Consider the following 12,723-nt stretch of genomic DNA (forward strand, 5'->3'; position numbering starts at 1 on the left):
ATGACCAATGGAATCATGCTTTCAAGATTCAGTCCAAGGACAAGTCCACCTTCGTATACATAAGGATTGAAAGAATGCAGCAATATTAGTAGAACACATCAGTGAAAGTTTGAGGAAAATTGGACAATCCGTTCAAAAGTACATTAATTTTTGAAGTTTCAGTGTTGCAGTTGCTGGATGAGAAGACTACTACAGCTTGTGATGTCACGTGTGTAGAACAATATATTAAGATAAATGAAAGTATAAAGAAAATTCAATGTATTTTCACTTTTCTTGCACAGAAATAGAGTACTAGTACTTGACTTGCCTCTTTCAGAAGGCAGGGGGAATAATATTACCACAGTACCCTTTACATGTGTCAGTAGCCATTTGAGGGAATATGTACTTTTTTCACAAAATAAAATTTTGTGTTCTACTGATATTGTTGCATTCTCTCAATCCTTATGTATATGAAGGTAGACTTGTCCTTTTAATCCTTCACTATCTGACCTGTGTTGTGTCATTATAGATTCCTAACATGTTCACTTCCCGCTTGTGGTATTGTGACCAAGTAATTGACCCTTTCAGTCTAAATGTCTAAGAATGCCATTGGCATTGTGTGTATGGACAAGTTGTGGATGGTAATGAATAACTTGGAACAGGAATAATGCCTCAAATCGCATGGTTTGTTCGATGGGCTGTCAAGTAAATTAAAACCACAACAAGCCTCTCTTGCATGTTTATATTGTGAGTCTTTTCTCAAAGTGCAAGTCTGTGTTAAAAGTTTACTCATGTAGAAGCAGAAATTTTGGGGTTGTGGAAATTTTCACTCATTTCATGTGACATTAAACTAGCAAAAATAAAATCACGATTTTTTTGCTTGTTGTATGTAAAATGCATTTACATTTCGACTTAGCAGAATTGAAAATTCATATTAGCAGACTGAGCGTGAAATATTACTCACAAAAAAAATCCACTTTTACAGTATTTGCTACAGCAGAATGATACTCAAAGACCAAAGCCAGTACAGTAGGGTCTGCACATTAAAAGGATGGTACAGTTTTGGTTTAGATGGGGCTGTAGGTTTCCAACTTTGTGTATGTATGTATGTATGTATGTATGTATGTATGTACATGTATGTGTGTGTGTGTGTGTGCGTGTATGTCTTATGAAATATGAAAGAACATTTAATTCTTAGAGGAATTCACAGCTTATTTGATGAAAATTGGTCTTGAAGTGGCTGAGATATCCAGAAAAGCAGTCCTGATAAAATGTGACAGGCCACAGCTTTTATTAGGATCTTTTCGTTTTACCTAATTTTTGGATAGCTCAGTCATTTCAAAACTGATTTTCATCAATTGAACATTCAATTCCCCTGAGAATTGTATGCTCTTAACATTTTATAGAGTGGTTTTTAAATTTCTTGCAAAATGTTAAAAGCTGAATCCTTACCTCACCCAATACTATACCATCCCTTTAAGGTAGGTACAGTAGATAAGCAGAAATACAAATAAACAGATGAAATGTGGCAGTAGAGAAACCTCAAATGTCATATACCTCAACAAATGAAAATCTTAACGAACCAACTCACTACTGAAGAGAAATATCTATATTATACCCAAATGTTGATAGTTCTGTAGCATGATGAGGTATCTTTAAAGTTTAGGTGGAACATGAGGTTGGGTGTATTCTCTTATCAATTTAGATGTTTGTCAAAAAAAAAAGTAAAATCATACCGAGCCTCGGATTATGTTGAATTTTGTGGGGAAGTTGGTGAGTGTTGACTGGCACTTTGAATTTTGATTCTTATCATTCATCACTTTAAAGTGAAATCATTTCCAAAAATTTAATCACAGCAAAGGTTGATAAGCGTTTCACATTAAGCGGACCTAAAAGAAACGGCTTTGAAAATTATTACACTGAAACATTATGATTACCACTATTTGTCTTTCCCTGATTTTGACAGTGCATGTTCGAAAATTCTGCGAACAAAACTGTCGCAATTGAGAAACCACTCCAACTAAGATAACAACCTCGTCAGAGAAGTCATCAAAGTCTGACAGAATTCTGTCACACTCCATCATGCTGTTATATACTGTATACGCTATATATTTCGCGGGGGTTTTATTTTCGCGAATTTCGCGAGTCAGGAGCTATTCGCGAAATTAACAACACGCGAAAATATTACCTTCCAAAATGAATCCCTTGCCTTGATGATACAAACATTTCAGTACTAGTATACCATGTCACGGCTTACCGAACAGACCATACTGGCTAAGCTTTTTTACGCACGTCCACGTCTACTTACGAATACTGTAGAGAGCCAATCCATTATCGCAAGGGGACCACTCGTCAGAAATCTAGCGCGATGGACTTAACCACTTCAAAAATGTTGAATTCTAACTTACTAGTTCGCAGAGTTTGGTAAGTTTTTTTCATGCAGTGTATAACTAGTATCATTCTTATTTGCTAGTAAGTTGAAAATTCACACTTTCTTTGCCACTTCATATTTTCTCTGGTCCCCAAATCGCGAATTTAACCACTCGCGAAAATGTGTGACAGCGGCAATTCGCGAAAATTTATGTACGCGAAAATTATAGCGTATACAGTAGGTGGTCATGCTGGTGGTCATTTTATTAATGTTTTCTTTTGTTATTTTTGCTTCTAGGCCACCATGGCTCTGTGTGATATGGTGGAGTTTTACCAGTCCACCTGCAAGCTGATCTTTGCCAGCAACAGGTCCATAGGATTCCGTGGCTGGCAGGCAGCATCGAGGCTCCTACGACGGGTAAGGGCATCCCGCTAGTAGCGGAATCACTTGTTGCGCTGTATTCTGTGTTTATGCAGCGGGGGATATCATAAAAATAGGTACCTGGTAATATCAAGTATAAGCTCCAATACTAATGGTGGTATTAAAGCAAGCAATACCACTCACAGATATAGATCCCCGAACCAGTGTTGAAACCTCATGCCACTCATAAGTCTATGTGATCGCACAGGGAGTGCATGCCAAAAAAAAGTGATTGCTCTTTCTACATTTCAGATATAAAAAGCTGCAGCCATGAATGCTTTGTAATAGACTGGTGATGTGGAAGAAGGATTAAAATGTCACAAATTTCTTAACATCTCCAAAATAAGACGATCTAAATTTTTCTCCCAGGCATAGATTGTGATGGTGTTCGTGTACCTGGTACTTTCCGGCTGTGACTATAGCATTACATGCACTCTGCACGTACTAGATGTGAGTGGGATGACACACATCTGTGAATATGAATGTGAGTCTTGCAATGCTGACACCAACACTGGACCTGAAATTGCAAATTTTATAAGCCGTATGAAACTAGCGTTGTTGGCCATTAGGGAAAAAGCATGCAAATCATCAACAAGAATAGTGGAGCTCAGTTCATCAGACAACACAAGCTACCAGGATTATGTAATTATTTTTTTTTACATGTAGGTCTTCCTGCAAATACTGACTGATTTTTAAGTTCCGTATTATGGATGGTGCTACCGGCTTGGTGCTACTGATGAGATAGCACTTACATCAACACTGGCACCAAACTTTAGATGAGATGGCACTAACATCAGCACTGGCTCCAAACTTTAAAGTCACCCATTATCTATGCAGGACTCCCTGCATTAAAAAACAAAGGCTTTAACATAATGTAAAACAAAACAACAAAAAATAACCCATATTGACTTTGGCAGAAGAATAACTCTGTTTGCAAGTTAACTTGATGATTGGGGTGCAGTCAGGCAAAGGGAAGGGTTTTATCATTTCATGAAAAATGCGCAAAGACAAAAGAAATATGCAGTGCTGTCTGTACCTAAAGATGAAAACAAGGGTCTGATGGGAGAATTAATCTTTCCATCTCCTGTTAACGCCACATTCATGTCTTGTCTTTTAGAGCAGACATCCTACGCTTATTTCCTCCTCCGTGGGACTTTGCTCTGCAAGAGATGGCCACCTCTGACAATAGATTGGTAATGGCTTTCACTGGTGTTCATCTGGTAATTCATAGCAGAGAAATGAATAGGTGCTATAAACAAGACAGTGTGGCAGTGTAATTAGGCCCTTGAAGTGATAAATAGAGGGGGGGGGGGGGGACGGGCAGGAAGGCATGTCATCAGATAGCCAAGGAGCAAACACCAGGATCTGCTGTGCATCTCTGTATTTTACCCCCACCCCACTTTCCCCCCTTGCAGACACCTTGCCTGCACACGTTTGATGCAAGGAACACCTGTTGGACGGAGCACAGCATGCCGGCCATGTCGCGGGCCATGAGGGTGGACTCTTCCATCGCGGCTCTCCACCTCGAAGCCTGCAACCTCTCCGGCAGACCTCACTTCCTACTCAGTAAGATCTCTCGAAATTCGTCAGAAACAATGACAGGGAAACTCCGTTACGAGGTTACCTGGGCTCTGTTTCATAAAGCTGTTCGAAAAGTTACGTATGACTTTACGAACGACTGGAATATGAAGTACCAATATGTGTGGCCATTTTTTTTTTCTTATGTTTTAACAAAGTACGACTCTATGTCAATATTTCATCTGCATTGACAAAAATACACTTTTAACTAGAGAGGGGCCGTCAAAGGCGGCAGACCCACGCCTTGTACAAAGTCGGGGTAAACATACTGTGCATTCGGTCATCTACCAGAATTCGGTCACTTAATTGCCAGTGTCCTTTATCACCAGCCAGTGCGTTCTACCAAAGATCGTACACTGAAGTGTACGATCTTTGGTTCTACAGTCACATCACACGCAAATCACATCATTTCACATACGGTAACACTCATTCACCACAGGAAAGTCCTTTCGTCTCCTCCAAAAATCCATCGAAAATCCCACATTCCACCGTCAAAAGTGCAGATTCGGAACTTTTCCAAGCGCGCGCGAATTAAGTCCAGTTTTAAGACTCTTAATAAGAGTATTGTCTTCGCGACGGGTCGCCGAAAAAGCGCTTAAAATCGAGAAATACGCCATTTTCTTGCGGGATATTTTGCTTATAGCAAGCCGAGAGTGTGTTGATATCAAAGGTCGTATGAGTGTACGATCTTTGATGGTATCCACAAAAGCGCAAAAGAAAAACAAAATTTACGTACCCCCTAGGCAATTACCCCTATGATTAGTGTCTACGGGAATTATTCAATGCAAGGGTTAAATGCAAATGTCTACTGCACCAGTATTCGGTCACCAACGAGCGCCGCAACGTCCCCGATGCTATTTTGCACCAACAGGGTAGAGCGCGATGCATTTTCAGCGGCCTTGCACACACATTGACATTGAGCGCGCATATCGTGCAGTGTGACTGCGACCGAGCAAATGCTCCTCCAACGAAAAAAACAATCAATTTTAATTTGAAAAATCATCAAAATACGGGCCAGTTTGTGACGACGGAGAAAGAACTTTCATAAATCCAGAAGGACATAGTCCTTCAAATAGGCCTAAACGTAAATTTCGGAATTCTTACGAACATTTGAGCAGCGAAGTCCGATCGTTTGGGAGTTTATGTTTTCGTATGGTAGCGGAAAATCGCAAAGTGAGAAACGGGAAATTTTCGGAGTGGTCACTATACCATGGGGTCAAAACTTAAAGGTCGCACAGAATTTGCAAGGGTCAACCGATTATCACCAAAATCTAATCGATTCTTTTCTGTCATTATCCAGACATCCCCTGAACATTTCGTGCAAATCCGTTTACCCGTTCTCTTGTTATCTTGTACACAAACAAACAAACAAACAAACAAACAAACAAACAAACAAACAAACAAACATACGGAACCCTTTACATAACCCCCTGCCGATTTTCATCGGCGTGGGTAACTAAAAATGTGTGTTAACATGTAAGAATAATCATTATCATCTGCACATTTCATCTTTAGCTATTGAAACTAACAGTGATTGGGAAACTCACGTGGCTTGCCATATTTAAGTCGTTCATAAAGTCCTGCATAACTTAACGAACAGCTTTATGAAACAGGGCCCGGGACTGTCAAATTTTCACCTCATTGAAAACAGTGCCCTGATGAAAACATACTGAAACTAGAGAAGCACTCTGAGAACGCAGACCTCTGCCAAGCATGCAGCTCAATTCCACTACTGATCTTGTTCTTCCATTAGAGATATCAGTGATTTCCACCCGGCACTCATACGTACTTATAGCATGACAAACATATGCTGAAAGTCGCCCGATTTCCCAATATAGAAGCCTTTGTTACGTCATAAACCCTCAGCTGCACGGCGCGCCTTGCCCCAGCAGAAACTAGAGCAAGCACTTTAGTGCACGCAGGCCTCAAATACGCGCAGCCTGAACTCCCAAGTTCATTGACCCTACCTGCCAAAAGATCAAAAATCCTTCATAAATTCCCCATAAATTCTCGGATCACTACCAAAAGTTCATCGTTTGGTACTTGTGTCATTCTCAACCTTTCCTGCAAGTTTCATTCCAATCCGTTTACTATTTTTTGAGTTATTTTGCACACGGACAAACTAACTAACGAACGAACGAACACACAAACCAACGGTAACAAAAACATAACCTCCTCCCTTGGCGGAGGTAACTAGAAAAGCACTCCGAGAGCGCAGACCTCCGCCAAGCAGTTACTTTCCACCCGTCCGATGATCTTGCTCTTCCATAGAGATCAGTGATTTCCACCCACTGAAAAATCGCCTGATTTCCCAATATAGAAGCCTTTGTTACGTCATAAACCCTCAGATGCGTGGCGCGCCTCGCCCCAGCAGAAACTAGAGCACGTATATACACCCACATACATTTTGTACACCTACATGCACAGATAGATATTTGAGTGTGGTGATGCATACAGCATACACATAGATGACACATAATATCATGGCACATGATGTTACTCATGAGTGATAGAGCGAATCTCTGCATGAATTAGATACCATAGATAGATCATGTTGTCTTAATAGATAGCCTGTCTGTTACATTATGTGCCTTAAATATTCAGATGAGTCAGACAAACTCTGAACAAACTTGACTATGAATGCAATTAACTGCCGAGCCCCTTGCGTTCTGGGTGTAGAAGAGCAGCCATTATTTACTCTCCATATGTGGTTTACTCATTAATTATGGCTGCACCTGTGAACAGTGTACTGCAGATGTGGAGTACTACACCAGCATTGACACATATAGCAACGAGAAATGCCAATTTGATTCAAAGCAATTCCAGACCAAGTTATTCAAACCATAATGATTAGCTTACCTCTGCACCCACAAATGGACACATTTAGCTAGACAAAAATATTCTTGTAGCACATTCCCTTCACAGTATCCAACAATCATCTGTTTTACGTAAAATCTAAAGAAAAAAATGTATCCCTCTTATTTTCTAGAAAAAAAAAGAGAGGTCTTAAATTTTTGGCTCAGTCTTAAGATTTTTTTTTTTTCAGTTACCTTTCAATGGAAAATGTTAATAGCATTGAAGCATTGTTTTGAAATTGTTTGCACAGCAAAATCTTCTTGCATAAAGCACTGAAAATCACTTTCACCCATTTCTTTTCTTCTTTTTTTTTGTAATCCAGGGTACAGCACCAAGAAAATAGAAATAAGTAATAGTGACGATTTATTCAACAAAACGATGAATTTTTACTTGGTACACCAGGGTATCAAATACTGCATCAGGTGGCCCACATACAAAGAAAGTGAAAATTTAGTGAATGAGAAGGAGCACTGCAGGGAGGCTTCATGAGGTCAAGTCAATATTAAAGCTCTTGTAGGGCTCTTGTAATGTATGAAAATAATTTGAAGTGACAGTGTCTGATTTACCTGTCAAAGCTATTGACTGAGACTCTTTTGCCTGTCTGTATCTCCCCTGCAGAAAAAGATAATTCCCGCATATTGTGTACTTTTATATTAAAAAGCATAATTTTATATAATGTTTTCAGATGATTTCTAAAAGCAGTACTAAACCTCAATTTGGGTATATTGATTTTAAAAAAAGAGAGAAATTGTCCCAACTTCTAATTCCTTCATCACAGGTTCAGCTAGATATAAGAGATTGAGGCTTTGTAATTTTTATAAGTGAAAACATTTCCCCTCAGTCAAGAAAGATTTCAAATTTCACGAACTTCACGCTGATGCAATAAGTGTGAAGCTGTGTTTTCAGGGTCCTTCCTTTGTACAAGCTATTGATATTTTCACATTAGCAAAGAACACTTCGCATACAACCTGAAATAGCCCATCTAGAAAGCAATCTCATACCTTTCCAGTTTTGTTTTGGTGTTTATGAATTATCACACAATCATTCTCGGGAGAAAATAAAGATACAATTTCACAACTTTCATCAGGGCTGCTTCTATTTTTGGTTAAATTCTGAGGAAGTTGTCGCGATGATTGAAAGAAGTCCGTGGCCGTCAGCCTGTGGCTCAGTATGCAAAGTGCTGTAATCAACAAGCTATTTATGTCTTCTTTGTCAGGAGTCCTGTTTACATCGTGCTAATCTTCTCCAACATTCACTCTAAGAAGATTACTTTCTTGGAGACTAAAACTTAGGATGCTAATTTTACAGAGAACAGTGAAGTGAAACTTTCAGCAAACAATTCCTAATGGGCTAGAAATATATTTGTTTCTTTTAAGTTGGGTATCAGAAATGTATTTTTGTCTGTCGTGTGTACTTGGGAATTTCTCATGATATTCATGGTATAAAAGCGTCACAAAATACAATTGAAATGCTTTCATGCTTATTGAAGAGTAAGACATTTAAACACATAAGGTCAATGCAATATTACCAACTAGTTTTAAATTGTGAAGCATTCTAAGACTGTAAAAGTCCGTCAAGAAGGAGTAAAAATATCATCCTTTTTTTTTGTCATCTTTCTTTTACTAAATAGCATTTCTCATTTTTATGCCAAATTACAATTATTTTGCAGTTTTCTCACCTTCGCTGTCTTCACCTGTATCAGGTTATTATGATGACAGATTATACACACACTCTCACACATACATGTTGTATGCACTCATACTGGTACACACATGTATCCACTCATATATTATAGTGTATGTTTTAGCTCTTCCCCTTCGTATTCTCACCAATACTAGTACTTGACCAGTGCTGTTTTCCAACGTAATATGACTCTCGTGTAAATATTTGGAATTCATTTTTTTGGGGGGGGGGGGGGGGGGGGGGAGGGGAGGGGGGAGGGAGAGGGGAGGTTGTCAGACATTGTTCAAACACATCTCTGTAGATTTTGGTCTCACAACTTCCTTGCAATACTCTTTGCTTGTTCTAATGACATGTACAGTATGTTTAGAGTATATCAATCATTTCAAACCTGACAGCTCTATCAAAATTGCATATGGACTGCTGGCACACAGCCATTGCTAATTGTGTCTTAGGTGCCAGGATTGTTTCTCAGACGGAGATGAAAGCAATCCTGAAAGTGGAACAAATAATAGGATGACATGGATGACTCAATAATGCCATTCCACATCACGTTCAAGTCTGGTTAAATGAATACAAGTACTAGTACTATGAAACATGCACAATGATGGAAATTTCATCCAGATGGGACGTAGAGAATTGCACTGTGAAGTGAAGACAAAGAAAATTGAATTGAATTGAATCGAAATGGAATTTAATGGGGGAGGGTGGGAACTGTACCAACAGACCTACAGTTGAAAAGAGTACTAGCATTCTAAGAGGATGTTGTCATGGATATTGGACATCCTAAGATGATATTTTCAAACTGTGCTAAGAATATTCCAAACACAATTTTCATCATCGTCAGGTTTATTTGTGTTCTTAAAAATTTGCTCTACAACTCAGTATCGGGTTGCAGTGTCATATGACCATCCTGATGTATTCACATGACCATGTCGCCTCTATTTCACCGCTTCTGTTAGTGTCGGCATTGCGCACCAACTCAACCCTGAGGGAGCTGTTTCTGGCCGACAATCGCCTGATGCCGTCGGACGCGATCCACATCGGAGGGATGCTGAGGCACAACTCGGGCCTGAAGCTCCTCGATCTGAGAAACAACAACGTCCAGGTAGGTTGGGGTCAAAGGGTCATCAAGGGTCACATGAGTCAGGACGCAGATAAGGTGTGGTGAGCACGTGAGAGTGCATGAGGTTGAAGAGATGGGATGTAGAAAGTGAAATCCTCAGGGTTCGTATCCCTATTCTGCAAGCCATCGCAAGAGATGAGGAGGGTAGGGTTGTGTTTAAATCTCATACACAAATTGACTCACTGTCTTTCAGTCCCACTGGTGACTCGTCTAGACAAAATCTCAACATCATTTGCATAGCGTGGGCCTGCGGGGTTTAAAAATGGTCACAGAATCTGTTAATATACCGAACTAGATCATGTATGCAAGTCGTCGTGACAAATCATGACTTGCACCACAATGCGGGGCCCCTTTTCCGCATGTGACTGGCATATAAACTAAGCCAGCCCCTCAAAAGAATTAAGGAAGTTCGAGAGGTGTTCCACTTTTTTTTTTGCACTTGAACATAATTCAACTTCCATAATACAAGCTTTTAGTGTGAGCATGTCATCTTATTCCACATGTAGCACCTATTCAAAGCATGATTGGAATTTAGAGGCATAAGTGAATTAGCAGCTAGCTGCCTTCATTTTAGCTGTACCCTTTGTGCCTGCAACAAACCTTTGCTGTTGCTCTTCTTTGTATCTGTTTTAAATGGCTTTATCAAAGTAATGATTGAATCCAGAATGTGACTGTGTTATTGTAAAGTCAGGGCCAAACCGAGTCACCTGATCATCTCGGACGCAGAACCCTCTTCTGATTGGTCAAATTCTCATTTCCACAAGATGGATCAACCAGCTGCAGATATTCAGAGTTGGATCAGCCCTATGGGCTTGCAAAATATTACACCTGCCCATCTGATGTTGTTGTAAAAAAAAAATGCACACAAAAAATGTCTTTTTTCTAGGGTATCTTAAGTGCACTTGCATAACATCTGACAGAATGAATGATTGTCTTCAAGTTCTTGCGTCCTTTTTGCAACCCTGAAAATTAGATGCCTTTCATAAGCTGGTATATTCTAGAGGTAGGTAATATAGACTATTCGTCAAAATATTTTATTTCATATGTCTCGATATCGAGATTAGGCTTTACTGCGTGCTTCGTCTTACTCATAAAATAAAAAAGATCAAATTTTGAGCTGTTAAGTTCTCATTTCATCTTTCTAATAAAACTGGATAATTCTTTATCATGGGGGGGGGGGGAAGACAATACTACAGATTTCCAGTGAATTTATTCGGACCCTGAAAAAAAAATTCCATTTGCTATTCTTATACTAAAAAAAAAAAGGGATCATAAGTGAGTGGCATGGGGTTGGTTTTCCATTTCTTTCTTTTTTTTTTTGAAAACTAAGGTGTGTTGCCGTAGGATTTCATGCGCAATGTTGGGAGACATTCTTCACCCTAGTAAAATTTTGTAATGTTTGCAGAAGGGATGTATGTGACCTTAGGTATCTTAGGAACAGTTCAAGAAAATATGCACTTTTCAATTTTAAAAAAAAGGAAGAAAAATTTTGACATTCCTTTTTTTTTATATACTGAAACTGTCCACTATTGTGACTTTTATCAAATCTTCATTGAATAGTTCTCTAAATCTATCTGGATTTTGCGGACTCCACAGATGTGTTGGGGAAATATTCCCTTTCATCTTGTGGCAAATGTTAGAGGTGTTTAACAAAGTATGCTTGTAAGTAGCAGCCGTAGTTTTGCGTCATGGAAACAAGTCAAAAGTGACAGCAACCAAAAAAAAAATGTACTACATCCTTCTCATACAGTAATTTGAATGTACATATTTGATTTGATCATTTCTTCCCAGAAATGCAGTAGATTGGAAGAAGGAGAGAGAAATTTGGAGCCCAATTTTGCTAATAGAGAGGAGGGGGAAGGGGGGAAAGGGTAGGGACAAGCTGCCATAACAAATGGGAGATAACCATAAATTTGGCTGCATTGATAATGTCATACAAGTGAACTGAACATTTTCTCTGTCAAGGTTCTTTGGGGCATTACATGATGTAGCATGTAATGCCTAGTCTTCTGAATGGAACCCTTTGCTCTACTTTCTTTCTTTTTTTAACCATAAAGAGGGATTTTTTTATGATGTCCTTCTAAGAAAAAAACAATATGTATGTATATATATATATATACAGGTATATATATTTCCAACCAACAAGAAATGTATGCACATTGCTAAATGAAACAGTTCCTTTGGTAATAGAGTAGGATCAAATCAGAACTGTGCAAACTCTTTGAATAGGTATTGATCCCCCAACCCTACCCCGACATTCTACTTCAGTACATGTAAGTCCCCAAGAAAAGTGTCTTACCTTCAAAGACTATACCATTGTAAGGCCTGTCTATGCAATGTTAATGCCACATGGGTTTGGAGACTGTACCTTGATGATTTCAATAAATTGTCTCCCTGACATGTTGTGTGACATTCAAGTGTAGTAAATGTCATCAGCTCTGAATTATCTCCACTCAGCTCCCAGCCGAGTATTTACGCAATCCTCAGGGCTTTCCAGTCAAGAATTGATTGGGAGTTACTCTGATTGACTCCTCCTTCCTTTATGTGCCAAAATTCAGTTTCTGAAATGGTTTCAACATTAGGGATAAAGACAGAGTACAGAGGTTATGATTACTAGTAGTGCATATGAAACATAGTTTCAAACATAAATAGATTTATTACTATTTGTCTTTTTATTAGTCAGGAAAATATATAAAGCATACATTCAGAGATT

The 12,723-nt window shown here is 39.0% G+C and overlaps 1 protein-coding gene across 1 annotated transcript in view; it reads left to right on the forward strand.

The window, feature by feature from the left end:
* LOC139732947 (uncharacterized) overlaps positions 1-12,723 on the forward strand; it is a 128,940-nt gene that overhangs the window by 106,857 nt on the left and 9,360 nt on the right. The window contains exons 5-7 of the mRNA XM_071643783.1: positions 2,648-2,767; positions 4,186-4,336; positions 9,847-9,992. Coding sequence (XP_071499884.1) covers positions 2,648-2,767; positions 4,186-4,336; positions 9,847-9,992 — 417 coding nt within the window. The remainder of the gene's footprint in view (positions 1-2,647; positions 2,768-4,185; positions 4,337-9,846; positions 9,993-12,723) is intronic.

The sequence above is a fragment of the Diadema antillarum genome, unplaced genomic scaffold (genome assembly GCF_040938485.1).
Source record: "Diadema antillarum isolate AM-2024a unplaced genomic scaffold, OU_Dant_1.0 seq00000456_RagTag, whole genome shotgun sequence".
Taxonomy (NCBI): Eukaryota; Metazoa; Echinodermata; class Echinoidea; order Diadematoida; family Diadematidae; genus Diadema; species Diadema antillarum.